This window comes from Marmota flaviventris, chromosome 16 (genome assembly GCF_047511675.1).
Source record: "Marmota flaviventris isolate mMarFla1 chromosome 16, mMarFla1.hap1, whole genome shotgun sequence".
In the NCBI taxonomy this organism is placed as follows: domain Eukaryota; kingdom Metazoa; phylum Chordata; class Mammalia; order Rodentia; family Sciuridae; genus Marmota; species Marmota flaviventris.
Window position 1 is genome coordinate 67,024,154 of NC_092513.1, and position 14,060 is coordinate 67,038,213.

The 14,060-nt window shown below is 45.7% G+C and overlaps 1 protein-coding gene across 3 annotated transcripts in view; it reads left to right on the plus strand.

Moving 5' to 3' along the window:
* Piezo2 (piezo type mechanosensitive ion channel component 2) overlaps positions 1 to 14,060 on the plus strand; it is a 347,771-nt gene that overhangs the window by 301,889 nt on the left and 31,822 nt on the right. For all 3 annotated transcript variants that reach the window (XM_034637375.2, XM_071602748.1, XM_034637377.2), the window contains 4 exons: positions 815 to 929; positions 5,902 to 5,961; positions 9,725 to 9,891; positions 10,903 to 11,069. In XM_034637375.2, the coding sequence (XP_034493266.2) occupies positions 815 to 929; positions 5,902 to 5,961; positions 9,725 to 9,891; positions 10,903 to 11,069 (509 nt within the window). The remainder of the gene's footprint in view (positions 1 to 814; positions 930 to 5,901; positions 5,962 to 9,724; positions 9,892 to 10,902; positions 11,070 to 14,060) is intronic.

A 14,060-nucleotide genomic window follows, 5' to 3' on the forward strand; every position in this document is an offset into this window, starting at 1 on the left:
GCCACTTTTTTCAGCTCTTGAATGCAAATGACAAAAGACAACCAAAAGTACCACAGGTTTTCTTCCATGCTATTCTGAAATAACTGTTTGACCTTGCTATCATTTATTTTCCTCTAAAAATGCTAATCAATTTGCAAGGCCCTTTCTCAAGTTGCTGGAAAGAGCTGTCATGCCCAGGGGGAGCCTGGAATGGGCAATGTAAGATTTCTCCAATGTAAGATCACAGTGAAGCACTGGTTTTCGACTCAGAAGTTTCCGAGTGATGGGAGAATCACTTAGTGAGGCTTCCAGTTGCTCCTACTATGTGTAGTGAAGACTCAGAAATTTAGGGTCACAAATGGCTGTGGTAATTGGGACTTGGAGAAATGATTGCTTGTACATACCCAAAGTCTATCTCATGATTCTCTGTGACACCAAATGAAATATGTGCCCATAACATCTGCTTTCCTGTTACATCTCAAGATGATGGGAACAGCCCCCACCAGCTCAGCATAGGCAGAGGAGTCTGGTTGTCTGGTGGTCTTACTTTTAAAAAGTCATCTGCTGAGGGATGAGGTCATGCAGATCTCACACACCTGTCATCCCAGACCCTTGGGGAGCTGAGGCAAGAGGATTGCAAGTTCCAAGCCAGCTTTAGCAATTTATCAAGGCCCCAATCAACTCATTGCAAGTTCCCTAAGCAACTTAGAAGGAGGTGAAGGTCTATTAGAACATAGTGCTGATCTCCCCGAGTTAGGAAGCTTTATGTAGGTCCCTGGTCTTCCTATTTCGAATTATTAAAAGGCCAGGAAATAATTGAACTTTCTCCCTTCAGTTTGTCTATCAAGCCTGGATTACTGACCCTAAAACAGCACTTCGCCAGAGGCGGAAAGAGAAGAAAAAGTCTGCAAGAGAAGAGCAGAAGCGAAGGCGGAAAGGCTCTGGGGAGGGTGAGTGTGGAAGGGGCAGCAGCTGGGGCCAGCGCCCTGGCCTCTGGCCCTGAAGCAGATGGCACTGCAGGGGCAGATGGCAGGGAGGACACTCCTGAGCTCCAGGAGGCTCTCATTTGTCCCTTAGCACTCACCGCTGGGTACAGTGACAGGTTAAGATGAATACCATAATGTGGGAGGGGAGACAGAGCAAGGTCAATCCCAAGAAAACAGAAGGCAGTAAACTAATTTTAGGTGATACTAAGTAACCAAAAAAGAAACAAAAGAGGAGGCCTGAGAGTTAAGTTAAAGCTGCTCTTGGAAAAAGTCAATAAGAAAGACTGAACCTTCAGCAATTTGATTCAGAAAATAAAGGTGTGGGGTATATATTTAAATAATACTCAGGAATAAAAAAAATAGACAACATTATCTAATACAAAAATAACATTATGGAAAAAATAGTTAGTAAGGAAAAAGAGAAAGATAACTTATTGCCAACATTCAGTTCAACATTATGCCAAGACATAGGACCTAAACACATTTCTAAGGAGAAAAAGCATCATGAAACACCAATGCCAAGTTGAAGTGCAAGCTGCAAGCTCAGGATCATAGTTTCATCACACACACACACACACACACACACACACACACGTATCACACGGAAGACTAGTATTTTGGATGTATTAAGAATGCCTAAAAAGCATAAAAGAAAAGTTCAACCCAATAAACAAAATGCTATGAAAAATAATTCACAGACCAGAAAACAAAAATGCCCCCCAGGTGCCAAGTCTCACTAGTAATATGAGAAACACAAACTAAATATGTAGACATACTGGCTTTTTAAATTATTTTTACCTGTTGGATCAGCAAGAGACAAAACATGTCACAGCTCTGGGGTTGGTGGGAAGGGATGTACTCGCACCAGCCTGGAGTGGTGCTGGAAGGGCCACGCGTCAGAATCTATTATTTTCAAAGGTCCACATTATACAACAGCTCAGTCACACCAGTGGGTGTGTGGCTTAGATGAAGGAATGTCTGTACATGTGCACAAATTCACATCTGAGAATATCCATCTGACGTATGGGTTAATAACAAAAATTTAGAAACGTCTTAAATGTTCATACAAAGAAGCATTGAGGGCTGGGGTTGTGGCTCAGCGGTAGAGCACTCGCCTCGCACGTGTGAGACCCTGGGTTCCATCCTCAGCACCACATAAAAATAAATAAACAAAATAAAGATACTGTGTCCATGTATAACTAAAAAAAAGAATTAAAAAAAAGAATTGAATGAATTTGTGTTATCAATAGACGATATCATACTGTTCAGTGATTTTAAAATGACACAAATGGCTTTGAATCAGCATGGAGAACAATCCCCAGCATATTATTAAGTGAAAAAAGACTCTTTGCAAAACTACTTGCACGTAATGAAACCATACACAAAACAAAGGAAACAACGCCCTGGTATTTCAATGGGTGCATGTAATGTGCTGGTGTCTGCAAGCAAGAGGGAGATTGGGAAGGACACTCAGTACCTAGTGGCAGTAGTCACTTCTGGGAGAGTGGAGACTCAGTGTATGGTCAAGATTAAGTGGTTTGTTTTGATTATTTACAAAGAAAATGTATCTACAAATTTCTTGTAAAATTAAAAAGGTAGTCAAAAATAAGAAGAAAGCATTTTTGCTTTTTTTTTTATTAGTTGCTCATGACAATACAATGATCTTGACATATCATACATTTGAATCAAATGGGGTATAATTTTCTAATGTAACTTTAGTTGCAAAACCTCTCTACTTTTTGATCTTTCTTCCCCCTGATATGTCCTGGCAACTTTAATGTTATTTTACTTAGTTTCAAAAGACAAAAGCAATACACACTCCAAGTAATCAGTGGCGGGGAGGCAGGCCACAGTCGGCCCAGGCCCCACCCTCGGGACCTAGCACAGAAGGGACAACTCCTCACCCCCTGTCTTTGCTTCTACCCCTTTGTTATGTGCAAAAGTCTCCTTTATGGGCTTTTCAAAACTGAGCTGATGCTCCACGAGTCTCTCCTGTACGGTTGTTAATAGCATCCCCAGAACTTTTCTCCAATTAAGTATTTATGAACCTGTATCATCTTTTCTTAATGGCTGTCAGAGATTCTATAGTACAGATATGCATCATTTATTCTATTGCATCATCCTTAATGGACGTAGGGTTGCATCCAGATTTTTGCCTTAATGCTCAATGCTGTAATAGGTGTCCTTGCAAAAAAAAAAAAACTGACCTATAGTCACATGTGAGTGTCTTTAAATGTTTAGCAAAGATAGAATGTGTGTTTCCCACACCATAGGAGTCAGTTCTCAGAAGCGGGGTCACTGGGCTGAGGGACGTGGCTCTTCACTGTTAACAGACATCTTCCAGGAGGGCTCAGCACCAGGATTCCTACAAGGCTGGTGCAAGGGCTTGCTCTTGCCACAGCTTCATCTTTCTGAGAAATGGAAATGGCTTTCGTTTTCATCTGAGTTTAGTGGACTTCCTGGCTGACGGGCCTGGGCTTTCTTGTCTCCTGTCTTCTAGGTGATCTGAGCTGTGACCACGGTGCTATTCCCCGTAGCTCTGCTGGGAGGCTGGCTCCTTCCTCTCAGCTGGTGTCACTGCTAGGCACACTGTCCTCTCTCGTGTGTCACACGTGTTCTTCTTGCTCATTACTCACAGTCTGACTTGGTGATAGTATGCTGTAGCTGAACCAGTTTTAACTTTTGATGTCATGTGTCTCAATTTCTCATTGTAATTTTAAGGACATTGATGTGCCTACTATTCACCTCAAAATTAAGCACATGTTTTTCTGTATTTCCTACTCAGTTTATTTATATCTTAAATTTTTAGTTATCCCAGGAAATAGAAATGATTTTTAAGCGCTCACATGGATGCGTAATTATGTTGCCCCTACTTATGAAGTGGCTCTTCTCGTTATTGGAGTTAAGTTCCACTCTGGTGGGTACCGAGATCTGCTTGTCCTCGGGTGTGACTGGGGCTCCGTGTTCTGCTGCACTCTCCTGCTGAAGCACTGAGCCACGTGCTTCTGAGTCTAGCAGCTATGCAGTTAGCTTCACTATTAACGAGGCAAACTGCCCTCACTACCCTTGTTATTCCCAAACACTTGTTCTTCCGACACTTTTTGGCCAGTTCCAAGAATGTGTCCCTGGTCATCTTGTCGTTGGCTCAGCACTGCATGTCATAAAGATGATTTCAAGTGCAGGCGCTGTGCTGCTTACCTGCAAACCAGAGACAGCAATGACCTAAAGACACTCACACCCCAAAGGAAGATCTACTGGGCACTTTCTGGATCAAGGTGACATTTCCTCCATGTCCCTGTGGACATGGGAAGCACAGTGTGTCCTGAGGGGCAGGTGCTATTCAGTGCTTCCTCACAGTGGCTGTGGACTCCTTGCCACAGCCCAGGGGCCTTTTAGTTAGCCTGTCTTGCACATGGGCAGGGACAGTCCCAGAGAGGGAAGTAATGTGCCTGAGGTCACACAGCCATTCAGGAAGTAGTGGGTCTAGAGGCCATCCCAGACCCTGGGCTTTAGCGCCCTCTGTCTTAACCAGCCCAAAGACAAACGCAGGAAAAGGAATCCTGATGGCCCAGGAACTGTAAACTCCACTGAAACCCTAAGCACAGACGAAACAGTGGGGAGCAGGAGGAGACAGGATTGATTGTGCTCCAGCGAGTCAGAGATGCAGCGTGCACAGAGTGACACCCTGGCCAAAGGCCCAAGGTCCTGTCTAAAGACTAAAGAGCAGGTTGGCTTCGATGGCCAAGCAGGAAGTAATGCAGCTGTAGAAAATGAGGTGGGATCATAAGATTGACCAGACAGCAAGTTTGAAAAGGTTAACTGAAGTCAGATCATCTTTTCAAATTTGCTGTCTTAGGGCTTCCAGATAAGGCACAAGAAACCCAGTTAAATTTGAATTTTCTAATTAAGGAATAAATTATGTTTAGCTTAAGTCTAATTTGCACAAATTTTTATGAAATATGTCTATATTAAAAGTTTTTCTTGTTCATCTGAAAGTCAAACGTTCAAGTTAACTGAGTGTCCTGTATTTTTATTTGCTAGATCTGACAATTTTAACCTTAAATTATAGGATAAGAAACAAACTGTAACCTTGTGATGTCTTATTCAGATACTGCAAACCAAAATGTGTTAACATCTTTCCAAAGAATCAAAAATTAAGATTTCATAGTGTACATCTGGAGTTGGCAAACTTTTTCTGTGAAGGAGCAGATAGTACATATTTTAGGTTTTGCTGTCTGTGGTCTCAGCTGCTGCTCAACTCTACCAGGTGGGGTGAAAGTGGCTGTAGGAAGTACACAAAGGGGCTGAGCTCTGTCTCATTAACATTTGAATTTAACATAATTGTTACATGCACAAAATATTACTCTATGCAGACCTTTCAAACTATTAAAGATACAAAGGCCAGGCACAACTCATAAGCTGTCATCTAATAATATCAGCCAGCCAGAGTTGACCAGTACATGTAATTCTAACTCTGCAGTGAAGAACATCTGAACCCGGGAGCATCAGGGTGAGTGAAATAAACCAGACTCAGAAAGTCAAAAGCTATGCAGTTTCTCTGTGGAAGCCAGAGAGAAACGAGGGAAAAGGGGGCGGGAAGGTATCCTGAAAATAGAGGGGAGACCATGAACAGAGCAGAGGAAGGGCAGCCGGGAGCAAGGGAGAACGAAGGGGGCTGGGTGAGGTCCGTCAGGTTGTCCATGCTGGGACGTGCCACACCAAGACGCACTGCCATGTGTAACTCTGCTGCACCAATAAGAAAATGTTGTTTTTTTTTAAAATAAAACTTGAACATTGAATTCTTATGTAACCCAGGAACTTTTAAAATAGGCAAAGTGCCCTACCTTGAATTATAAACTTCTGTTAATCTAGAAAAGTAGCGTTGGCATTTTGTTACCGAAGGCACCTAACTCATCTTTGTGGCACACCTCGACAGGTGCGGTGGAATGGGAAGACCGAGAGGACGAACCGGTCAAAAAGAAGTCTGATGGACCAGGTAACAGGCTAAAGACAGGTGTGCGCCGTGGGGAGTGTGGAAATGAGAGCTGCCCAGGAGTCACATATGGAAGGCTCCTGAAAAGTAATGCACCAGCTCTGTCTCGGGACCGCGGCTAAATAACCAGCGTCCCTCTTATCTCATCTCCACTGCAGCGGCTCCAGAAGCACCCCTGGCCTTTGTGCTGCCGGGTGGAATGCTGGGTTAGTGTCTGTTTGAAAAGTCCTCTGTGCAAGTGCCCAGGAGAGGGTTTTAGTGAACAAATCCCAGTGTCCCCTGGAAGCCATCAGAATAATGGCAGGAATAGAACTGGCAATCAATCTTTATTGTTTTGCATAATCTATTACATTTACTTTTTAGTTGATATATGATAACTGTGCATTTTCATGGGTGCAGGTGATATCTAGCTACATGTCTACCATGGGTAGTAATGGAATTTGGGGGGTAACACATCCATCGCTGCAAACATTTATCATTTCTTTGTGTTGGGAACATTCAAAATTCTTTTAGCTATTTTGAAAGATGCAGTCCTTTATTGTTTGTAAAAGCACTGAAGGAAGGAATTAAGCGACAGGTGAGCAGATGTGGGAGTGGAAAGTGCTCTAGAAGCTGGGGTCCTGTGGCCCTGCTGTAAAGGGGGAAAACAGGTCCCATGGAGCCACTTGCTAGAGATGCCATAGCATCAAGGGACAGGACCCCCATCTGCAAACTTCAGACCCAGTCAAGGTACTGCTTGGGTTTCACCAAGCTCATGATTTGGAGACGTTTTCTCCGAGAAGGATGAGAAGCAAATGGGAGAACCCAAACAGCTCCCCAACAGCTTCTCCAGGTCTGCACACAGCCCCTCCCTGAGCTTCCCAGTTCCCCCACAGGGCACGTGGTGTCAGCCTGTGATTGACAGCTCTGAGACTCCATCTGAGACTCCAGTTGGCACTTAGTGAGACTTGAAGGAGGCACCCTCGCACCTTCATGGTCCTCCCCCCACACCCTCCTTTTCCAGATAACTGGATCCATGAAACCAGATATTCTGTTTTCCTGAAAGCTTTGTTTGCTAATAGTAACTGACCCATGAGATGCCCATCTTGCTTTCCAGGCCCTTTTCCAAGACCTGTAGCCATATCAACTGGTTCAACCCCCTCAAAAACTCTCGTTGCCACTTAACAGATAAGGAAACTGAGGTAGAGTGAGATGCACTAACTTCTCCAGGCCTATACGACCACAAAGGGCTAGGGATCAATAGCAAGGAGTCTGGGTCCGGAGTCTGTGCTCTGAATGCCTCTGGCCTACCACCTCGGTAGTTAAACACAGGTAAAATTTAAACCCTAACTCTACGTCAGTGATGGGGCATCCCAGCGTGCATTGTTCACCTCTGCAGTGCCTCCATCTTACTTCTAACATCAGGTCCATGTTGGGAGAAGAGTGAAACAGTCTACACTGAGCAGCCCGAGGCTCTGTCCACACTGGTGTGGGTGACACACTGGCTGGAGACGATCCCAGGGAGGACAGGAAGTGGAGAGAACAGCCCAAGGGTTGATGTCCCTCGGCTCCAACGCCTTCTGTGTACAGTCGCTGCCTTCAGCCTCTGTGGCCGCTGTTCTCCACCTGTGCATCTTGGCTCAGCCAAGCAGGCCCTTGCTATCTGTGTCAGATTGTGATGTGGGACATGGTTGCAGAGGTTCAGGGGAGGCAGAGGTGGCAGGAAACACCTTCACAGGGACCATGAGACATCACAATTCCACCCTGCTGTTGCTCCGGGGCCTGGCTGACATGGGCAGCCCAGGGCCTTCTCTCCAGGTCTTTCTCCCAACTTTATTCCCAGACCACCAACTGTCTTCCTGGGGTCCAGCCGGCACCTCCAAACCCCATCTGTTGCTGGATAAAACCGTTGAGCTCTTCTTTGTCTCCAGCTGGCCCATCTGGACTTTGTCCAGAGGCCAGGAAGTTCACAGCTAAGCTGCCTGTGATGCTTCTCCTTTTGAAAAGAGCAAATCTTTGAGAGAAGTTCTGCTTTCCTCCTAGGCCACCTACTTCAGAAGTGGCCGTACTTTTTCTTTACAAAGCCAACTCTGACTCACATTGTGGCCTTCGGAGCAGAGAGCGTTAGTGGAGAGCAAGAATGGGTCATGGATGTCAGGCCTGCCTGCAGTGGGTCGGGCTCAGCAACCCTGCAGCCACGGGCTGAGGAGACCTGGTCTACCTGAGTGAGCAGGGCAGGCAGGTCACATGGTAGCAGGCTGTGCTCACTCTTCTTCTCTCGTCAGAATGTATGTTCACGGTGCACGACATGCAGTTTCTATGTACATGGTGAAGTAGTGACTGTTCCAGCAAATCAGCCTGCCACACCTCCCATGGTGACCCTATGTGTGTGGAAAGGGCACCTCAAGTGGGCTGCGTAGCAGATTCCCAGCATACAATACGGCACCCTTAGCTGGTCCTCGTGGTGCACCTCAGGGCTGTACAGTCCCTGGTCCCTCTGAGCCAGTGACCTTCCACGTAGCTTCCACCTGCAGCTGCACACACTCCTTCCCCGCGCCTGCCCACCCGGTTGCTCTCTGCTTCTGTGGGTTCCACGTGTGGACCCTGCAGCATGTGCTTTTCTTCATCTGGCTTATTTTGTTTGACATAACGTCCTCAGTGTTCACTCATGTTGTCTCAGTGACGGGATTTCCTTCGTCTCTGAGGCTAATGAATATTCCAAAAGGCGAGGTCACCACTGTGCTACCTCCTCCGCCTTCCACGACGTCAGGGAGCTCAGGCTTAACCCTCTGTGGACCTGGGCAGCTGTCCACGACCTGAGCTCAGGGGAGTCAGCTCAGCTCCCACGTTGCAGCTCTCCAGCTCCCTGGTCCTGGACAAGGACAAAGACACAAGGACATGGGGAACCTCAGGGCTTCAGCTGACAGGGGATGAGTGACACCTTTGCAGAAGCCATAGTTAGCACAATGCAGTGTGAGCATGATGGAGACCCAGGGATGGCACAGACTCACTCTGTGCACTGAGCTGTCTAGTGACAGTTCTGCTGTGGTCTAACTGCAAGGCACGTGCAGTGAGAAGAGTCAATGGTGAAGAACAGGAGAAAACCAGAAGGCCCTCCAAAGCCCTGATCAGCTGGACAGACTATCAGTACCAATGACAGAGTCATCTTTGAATGCAGTCTCTACCTTAGTAAACCTGTTAGGGTCAGCCCTCCATGTATGACGGTTCTTTTTCTCACAGATTCAACCAACTGCAGATCAGAAAGAGTCAGGAAACAGCTGCATCCACACTGAACATGTACAGACATTCTTCCTGTCCTTATTTCCTAAAAAACCCAGTATGACAACTGCTTACCTGGCAATTGCATTGCATCAGATATCATGTCATCTACAGATGACTGAGAGCATACAGGAGGGTGTGTGCAGGCCCTTTGCAAACGCAGCACCTTTTGACTTGAACACTGTACAATCTGTTATCCACAGGGTCCTAGAACAATCTCCTTTTTTTTGAGGGACAACTGCAGTTGAACCCATTTTGACTGATATTTGGTCAAACATTACAAATTCCACCCTCCTTTGGCCTTGTTTTGGCCCCTACGTGTGTAAGTCCCCATGTGGCCTCCTGGCTGTGGGCCTCCTCCATGTCACATTGAAGATCAGGGGCCCCACTGCTTCCCTGGGTGCAGAGCAGACACCAGGCCTGGCTCCAGTTAAACCCCACTGTGCCACAGGACAGCACGGTAGCCATGGTGTTCTGTTCCCTTGCAATCTTGTGTTTCTTCCTCCAGATAATATCATCAAGAGGATATTCAACATCTTGAAGTTCACCTGGGTGCTGTTCCTGGCAACGGTGGACAGCTTCACCACCTGGCTCAACTCCATCTCTAGGGAGCACATTGACATATCCACCGTCCTGAGGATCGAGAGGTGCATGCTGACCAGGGAGATCAAGAAGGTACCCTGTGGGCACAATCCCTCTGCTTCTTCCACACTGAAAGGGCTTTCAAATTCAACACACAGGTTATGTCGCCCGATTCTAAGTGCTGGGGACCAGGAGTGTTTCAGATGCCCAGTTTTTCTGGATTTGGGAACGTTGGTGTATACACAATGACATGCCTTGTGCACGGGGACCCAAGTCTACTCATGAAAGGCATTTATATTTCACACACAGCTGAAGCTCATTCAGTGCCATATCTTTGTGAGTGCACACACATTTTAATTGCAGAGCACCTGAGGTCAGGTATGGAGTTTGCCTCCTGTGGCAACATGTCTGCACTCAGAGCTTCTAATTTTTGAGCATTTCAGATTTCAGACTAGTGATTCTCAATCTGTATCTAAAACTCTAAATAAGGTAAGACAAAATCCTTTCTTTCCAGGTAGTCATTACATAAATTGTTGCTTTTCTGTATTTAAATCTATTCCCTGCTCAGGATTAAAATAGTCAAACACCATAGGCACGTTCAAAAATGGATCCTAAGTGGATCGAGCCTAAGGCAAGGCCACAGCTTCCTGCTCTGCTGGTGTGGAACAGCAGGGAGCCTACCCTCTGCCTCTGGCATCCAGCTCTGGACTGGGCTGGATTCCCTCACCACAGTTTACATGCCTATAGACTTTGCAGTGTCCTATGAAGAATTATAGTTTTAGTATGGGAAGTTTGATCCAAAACTTCTTCTAGAAAAACTATCATATTGTACAGAGAAATAAAATATACAGTAGTCATGTAGGTATGTCCATTTCTGGAAGAGTTAATAAGATTTAGCAAAGCTATGTACATAATATAGGGATTTCTTGTTTAGAATTCCTAGTACTACTGAGTGGCATGAGTGACCCTACATGAGGTGACATCAATCCCAACCTGCCTACATCACGTTAGTCCATATTCCAGGTTGGCCTGTGTGCTGAGAAATGGCAGGTGGCTCATGGGCAGGTGCTTCCGTAAGAACTGAGGCCTGTCCCCTGTCTGCAGGGCAACGTCCCAACGCGGGAGAGCATCCACATGTACTATCAGAACCACATCATGAACCTGTCCAGGGAGTCGGGACTGGACACACTGGACGAGCGGCCTGGAGCAGCCCCGGGGGCCCAGACAGCCCACAGGATGGATAGCTTAGATTCCCATGACAGTATCTCCAGGTATTTCACTTTCTGAAAAGCATTCGCTTTTGGCCTATGTGATGAGGTAGACGTCATCAAATATGAGAAATGAATGAATGAATGAGGTGGAAGTTAATAAAAAATTTGCATGGTATCCCAACCCCTGCCGGTGATCTCCATCCACAGAGCTATGTCAGAAGAACTGTCCTCACCTGACCACACCAGATAAAAACAGATATCAATCACAAAGGATAAGAAACACTCATGTGTTTTATAGGAATGGTATCGAGATTTCCAAGCCAGAGGTGAACAAGATTGGTCCTTCCCAGTCCCCAAATTATGGTTTATGCCAGGCACTGCGTCTCTGCTGCCTCTCAGAATGACCATTCCACAAGAGTGTCTTCTATACTGGGGTTTTCTACCTTCTGTTGCTATCCTGGATATTTCCTTTCAGAATTGTTACTTTAGGGCTTAGAATAAAAATTCCAGAAACGATCCTGGTAGCTTCCACCATCCCTGAGTGCTAGGAGTACTTGCATTGTTCCACAGCAGGATTGGCAGGTGATCCAGGGCCAACAGTGGCTGTGCAGTACATGTCCGCCACGGGCCAGCACTGGACACTGCTCCTGGGTGGCCTCATGCTATCTTTTCAGATCCTGCAAGATGCATGCTGATGTCATCTCTATTTTACAAGGTTCAGTTAAGGGCAGGCTGAGAGACTCACTCAGCCATGTAGCTGGAAACTTAATGATAAAGCAGACCCAGGATCCAAGCCGTGTGGTTCAGCCCCGAGCCCAGCTCTGAGCTCAGTGCTGTGCTGTCTGCTTGCTTCTCCCTGCATCCCAGGCCAGTGTGTGACTCCTCTAGGAGCCTGGGCACTCTGCACCCAGGTGTTGGTTTGCTGCTGAGGAGTGTGCCACACTGGCCCCTGAGTCCCAGCAGGAGTCTCTGTCCTAGGAGGAAAAACAGCATCACCTAGGTGATTCACTAGCCCAGCGAGTCCATCTTGTGGTCATTTCCTAGGTCAGGAACAGAACCACTGAGGACATGTGTGGATTAATTATTCTCTTTACACATGCCATAGCACCCCTTCTAGGCTGGGCTCAGTTCTGGGCACAACCATAAAGAAAGGGTCATCTCCTAAGTGGATCAACCGAGCCTAAGGCAAGGCCACAGCTTCCTGCTCTGCTGGTGTGGAGCAGCAGGGAGCCTGCCCTCTGCCTCTGGCATCCAGCTCTGGACTGGGCTGGCCACACTGCACCACGGTGGGGCCTGAGGCAGGGAGAAGTCCTGGTCCTTTACAAACACTGAGTTTCCAGACAAGTAGGTGCAGGGAGTGAGATGGTTGATCAATACCAAACTCAAATGGGATCCGGAAATTAAAATTGCCACCTAAGTGGGCAGAGGTGGTTAAATTTTTTTGTTTTTGTTTTTTTAACTTGATGTGCTGTTTTGAACTTTGGCTAATTTACTGTTTTTGAGCCTCCGCACCGGCCTGGTCTGCTACACAATAATTATCTATTGATGCAGATATATGTATTGGAATGGAAAGCTCAAGTGTAGAATAGTATTATGCTGAGATCTCATTTTAATGTTAAAACTATATATCCATGCATATATTGATTTAAATGTAATATTTTACAGATAAAACTGCATAGATATAATCCCTTCCTGTCCTCTCAAAATAGATATTGATTCTTTTGAAGTCCTTCCAGGGATAAACAAATGAGATTGTATTTCTCCTTTAATTTGGGAATAATCTTTGATTCTTTATATGTTCCAAAGTCACAGATATTTCAGCTATTAAGCATTCTTGTGAGAAGAAGCAACGTTAAGGACAGAAACCTCTCAAGGTTTCAAGGTCAAACTGTTTCCTAATTGAGATCCTATCTAGGAATTTTTTAATTCCTAGAAAAAAAAAAAATAGTTAGAGAAATGTGTCCCAGGATCCAGACTGTCTTGGTGCTCTTCCTTCCCGAGCACATGCACATTTCCCACCACTCGTTTCTGGACCCATTAGTAATGCCAGAGTCACCTGGCATTGTGCAGCGCTGCCATTGGCGAGGAGGGACAGGGCCTGTGCCTTCTGGAGCTAAGACTAAAGGGGGGCTTTAGTCTTAGAAAAGACATCAGAAGATGGGCTTTGCTAAGACCAAAGTCATTATTTTGTAGATTATTGTTATTTTTTTGCAGACCAAAATAACTGTTCTATTTGGAAGCTGCCAACCTTAATTTGTTCTTATAGCAAGAAGTCTCTTTACGTCTTTAGATGGATGTCATTAAATGGATTGTTCTCTCTTTCATTAATTTTAAGCCAAAATGTAAAACCTGTCTTTACCCCATTTTCCTGGGCACTCATGGGTTCCAGTTTATCTCATGGTAGCTCTTCCCTCAACAAGAAGATTGGCTGGGGGGCCACCAGGGAAGAGTGTGTGCTAAGCATGCTGGAGGTCCCGGGTTTGATCCCAGCTCTAGAACAGTAATAAGAATAGGCCACAGGTGCAGGTGTCAGTGGGGTGGGGAGGCGAGGCCTGTCCCTGGCAAACTGGCCACTGGCCCATGCTCCCTTCCTGGTGATAGCACCCAAAGAAGGTGAACTGGGATCCCCAAGTCCCCAAGCCCACACATTTTAGAAAACCTACTCATGACCAATGACATTTCAAATAGTTAAGGTAATTATGAAGGAAATACTGAGATTCTCTAGATGTGCATTTCCCAAATGATATTACTTTCATTCATTCATGTTTTCATTCATTATTTCTCAGCACTTATAAATGCTACCACCCTCCGCTTTGTACAGTGCCCCTCCGCACATGGGAAATGTGGAGTGGGTTTGGTACTGTATTTGAAAAACTGAAAATTTTATTTTCATTTTTGGAATTTCAAAACAAAAAAAGTCACAGAAAGCTCTGATTAACTTAACTGAAAGTCATATTCATGCCCACCTGGAATTACTTCTTCCCACTTAGTGAAGAAGGTAACTGTATGCATGTAGTTCTGTGATCTGAGTATTACACCTTGCATCATTTC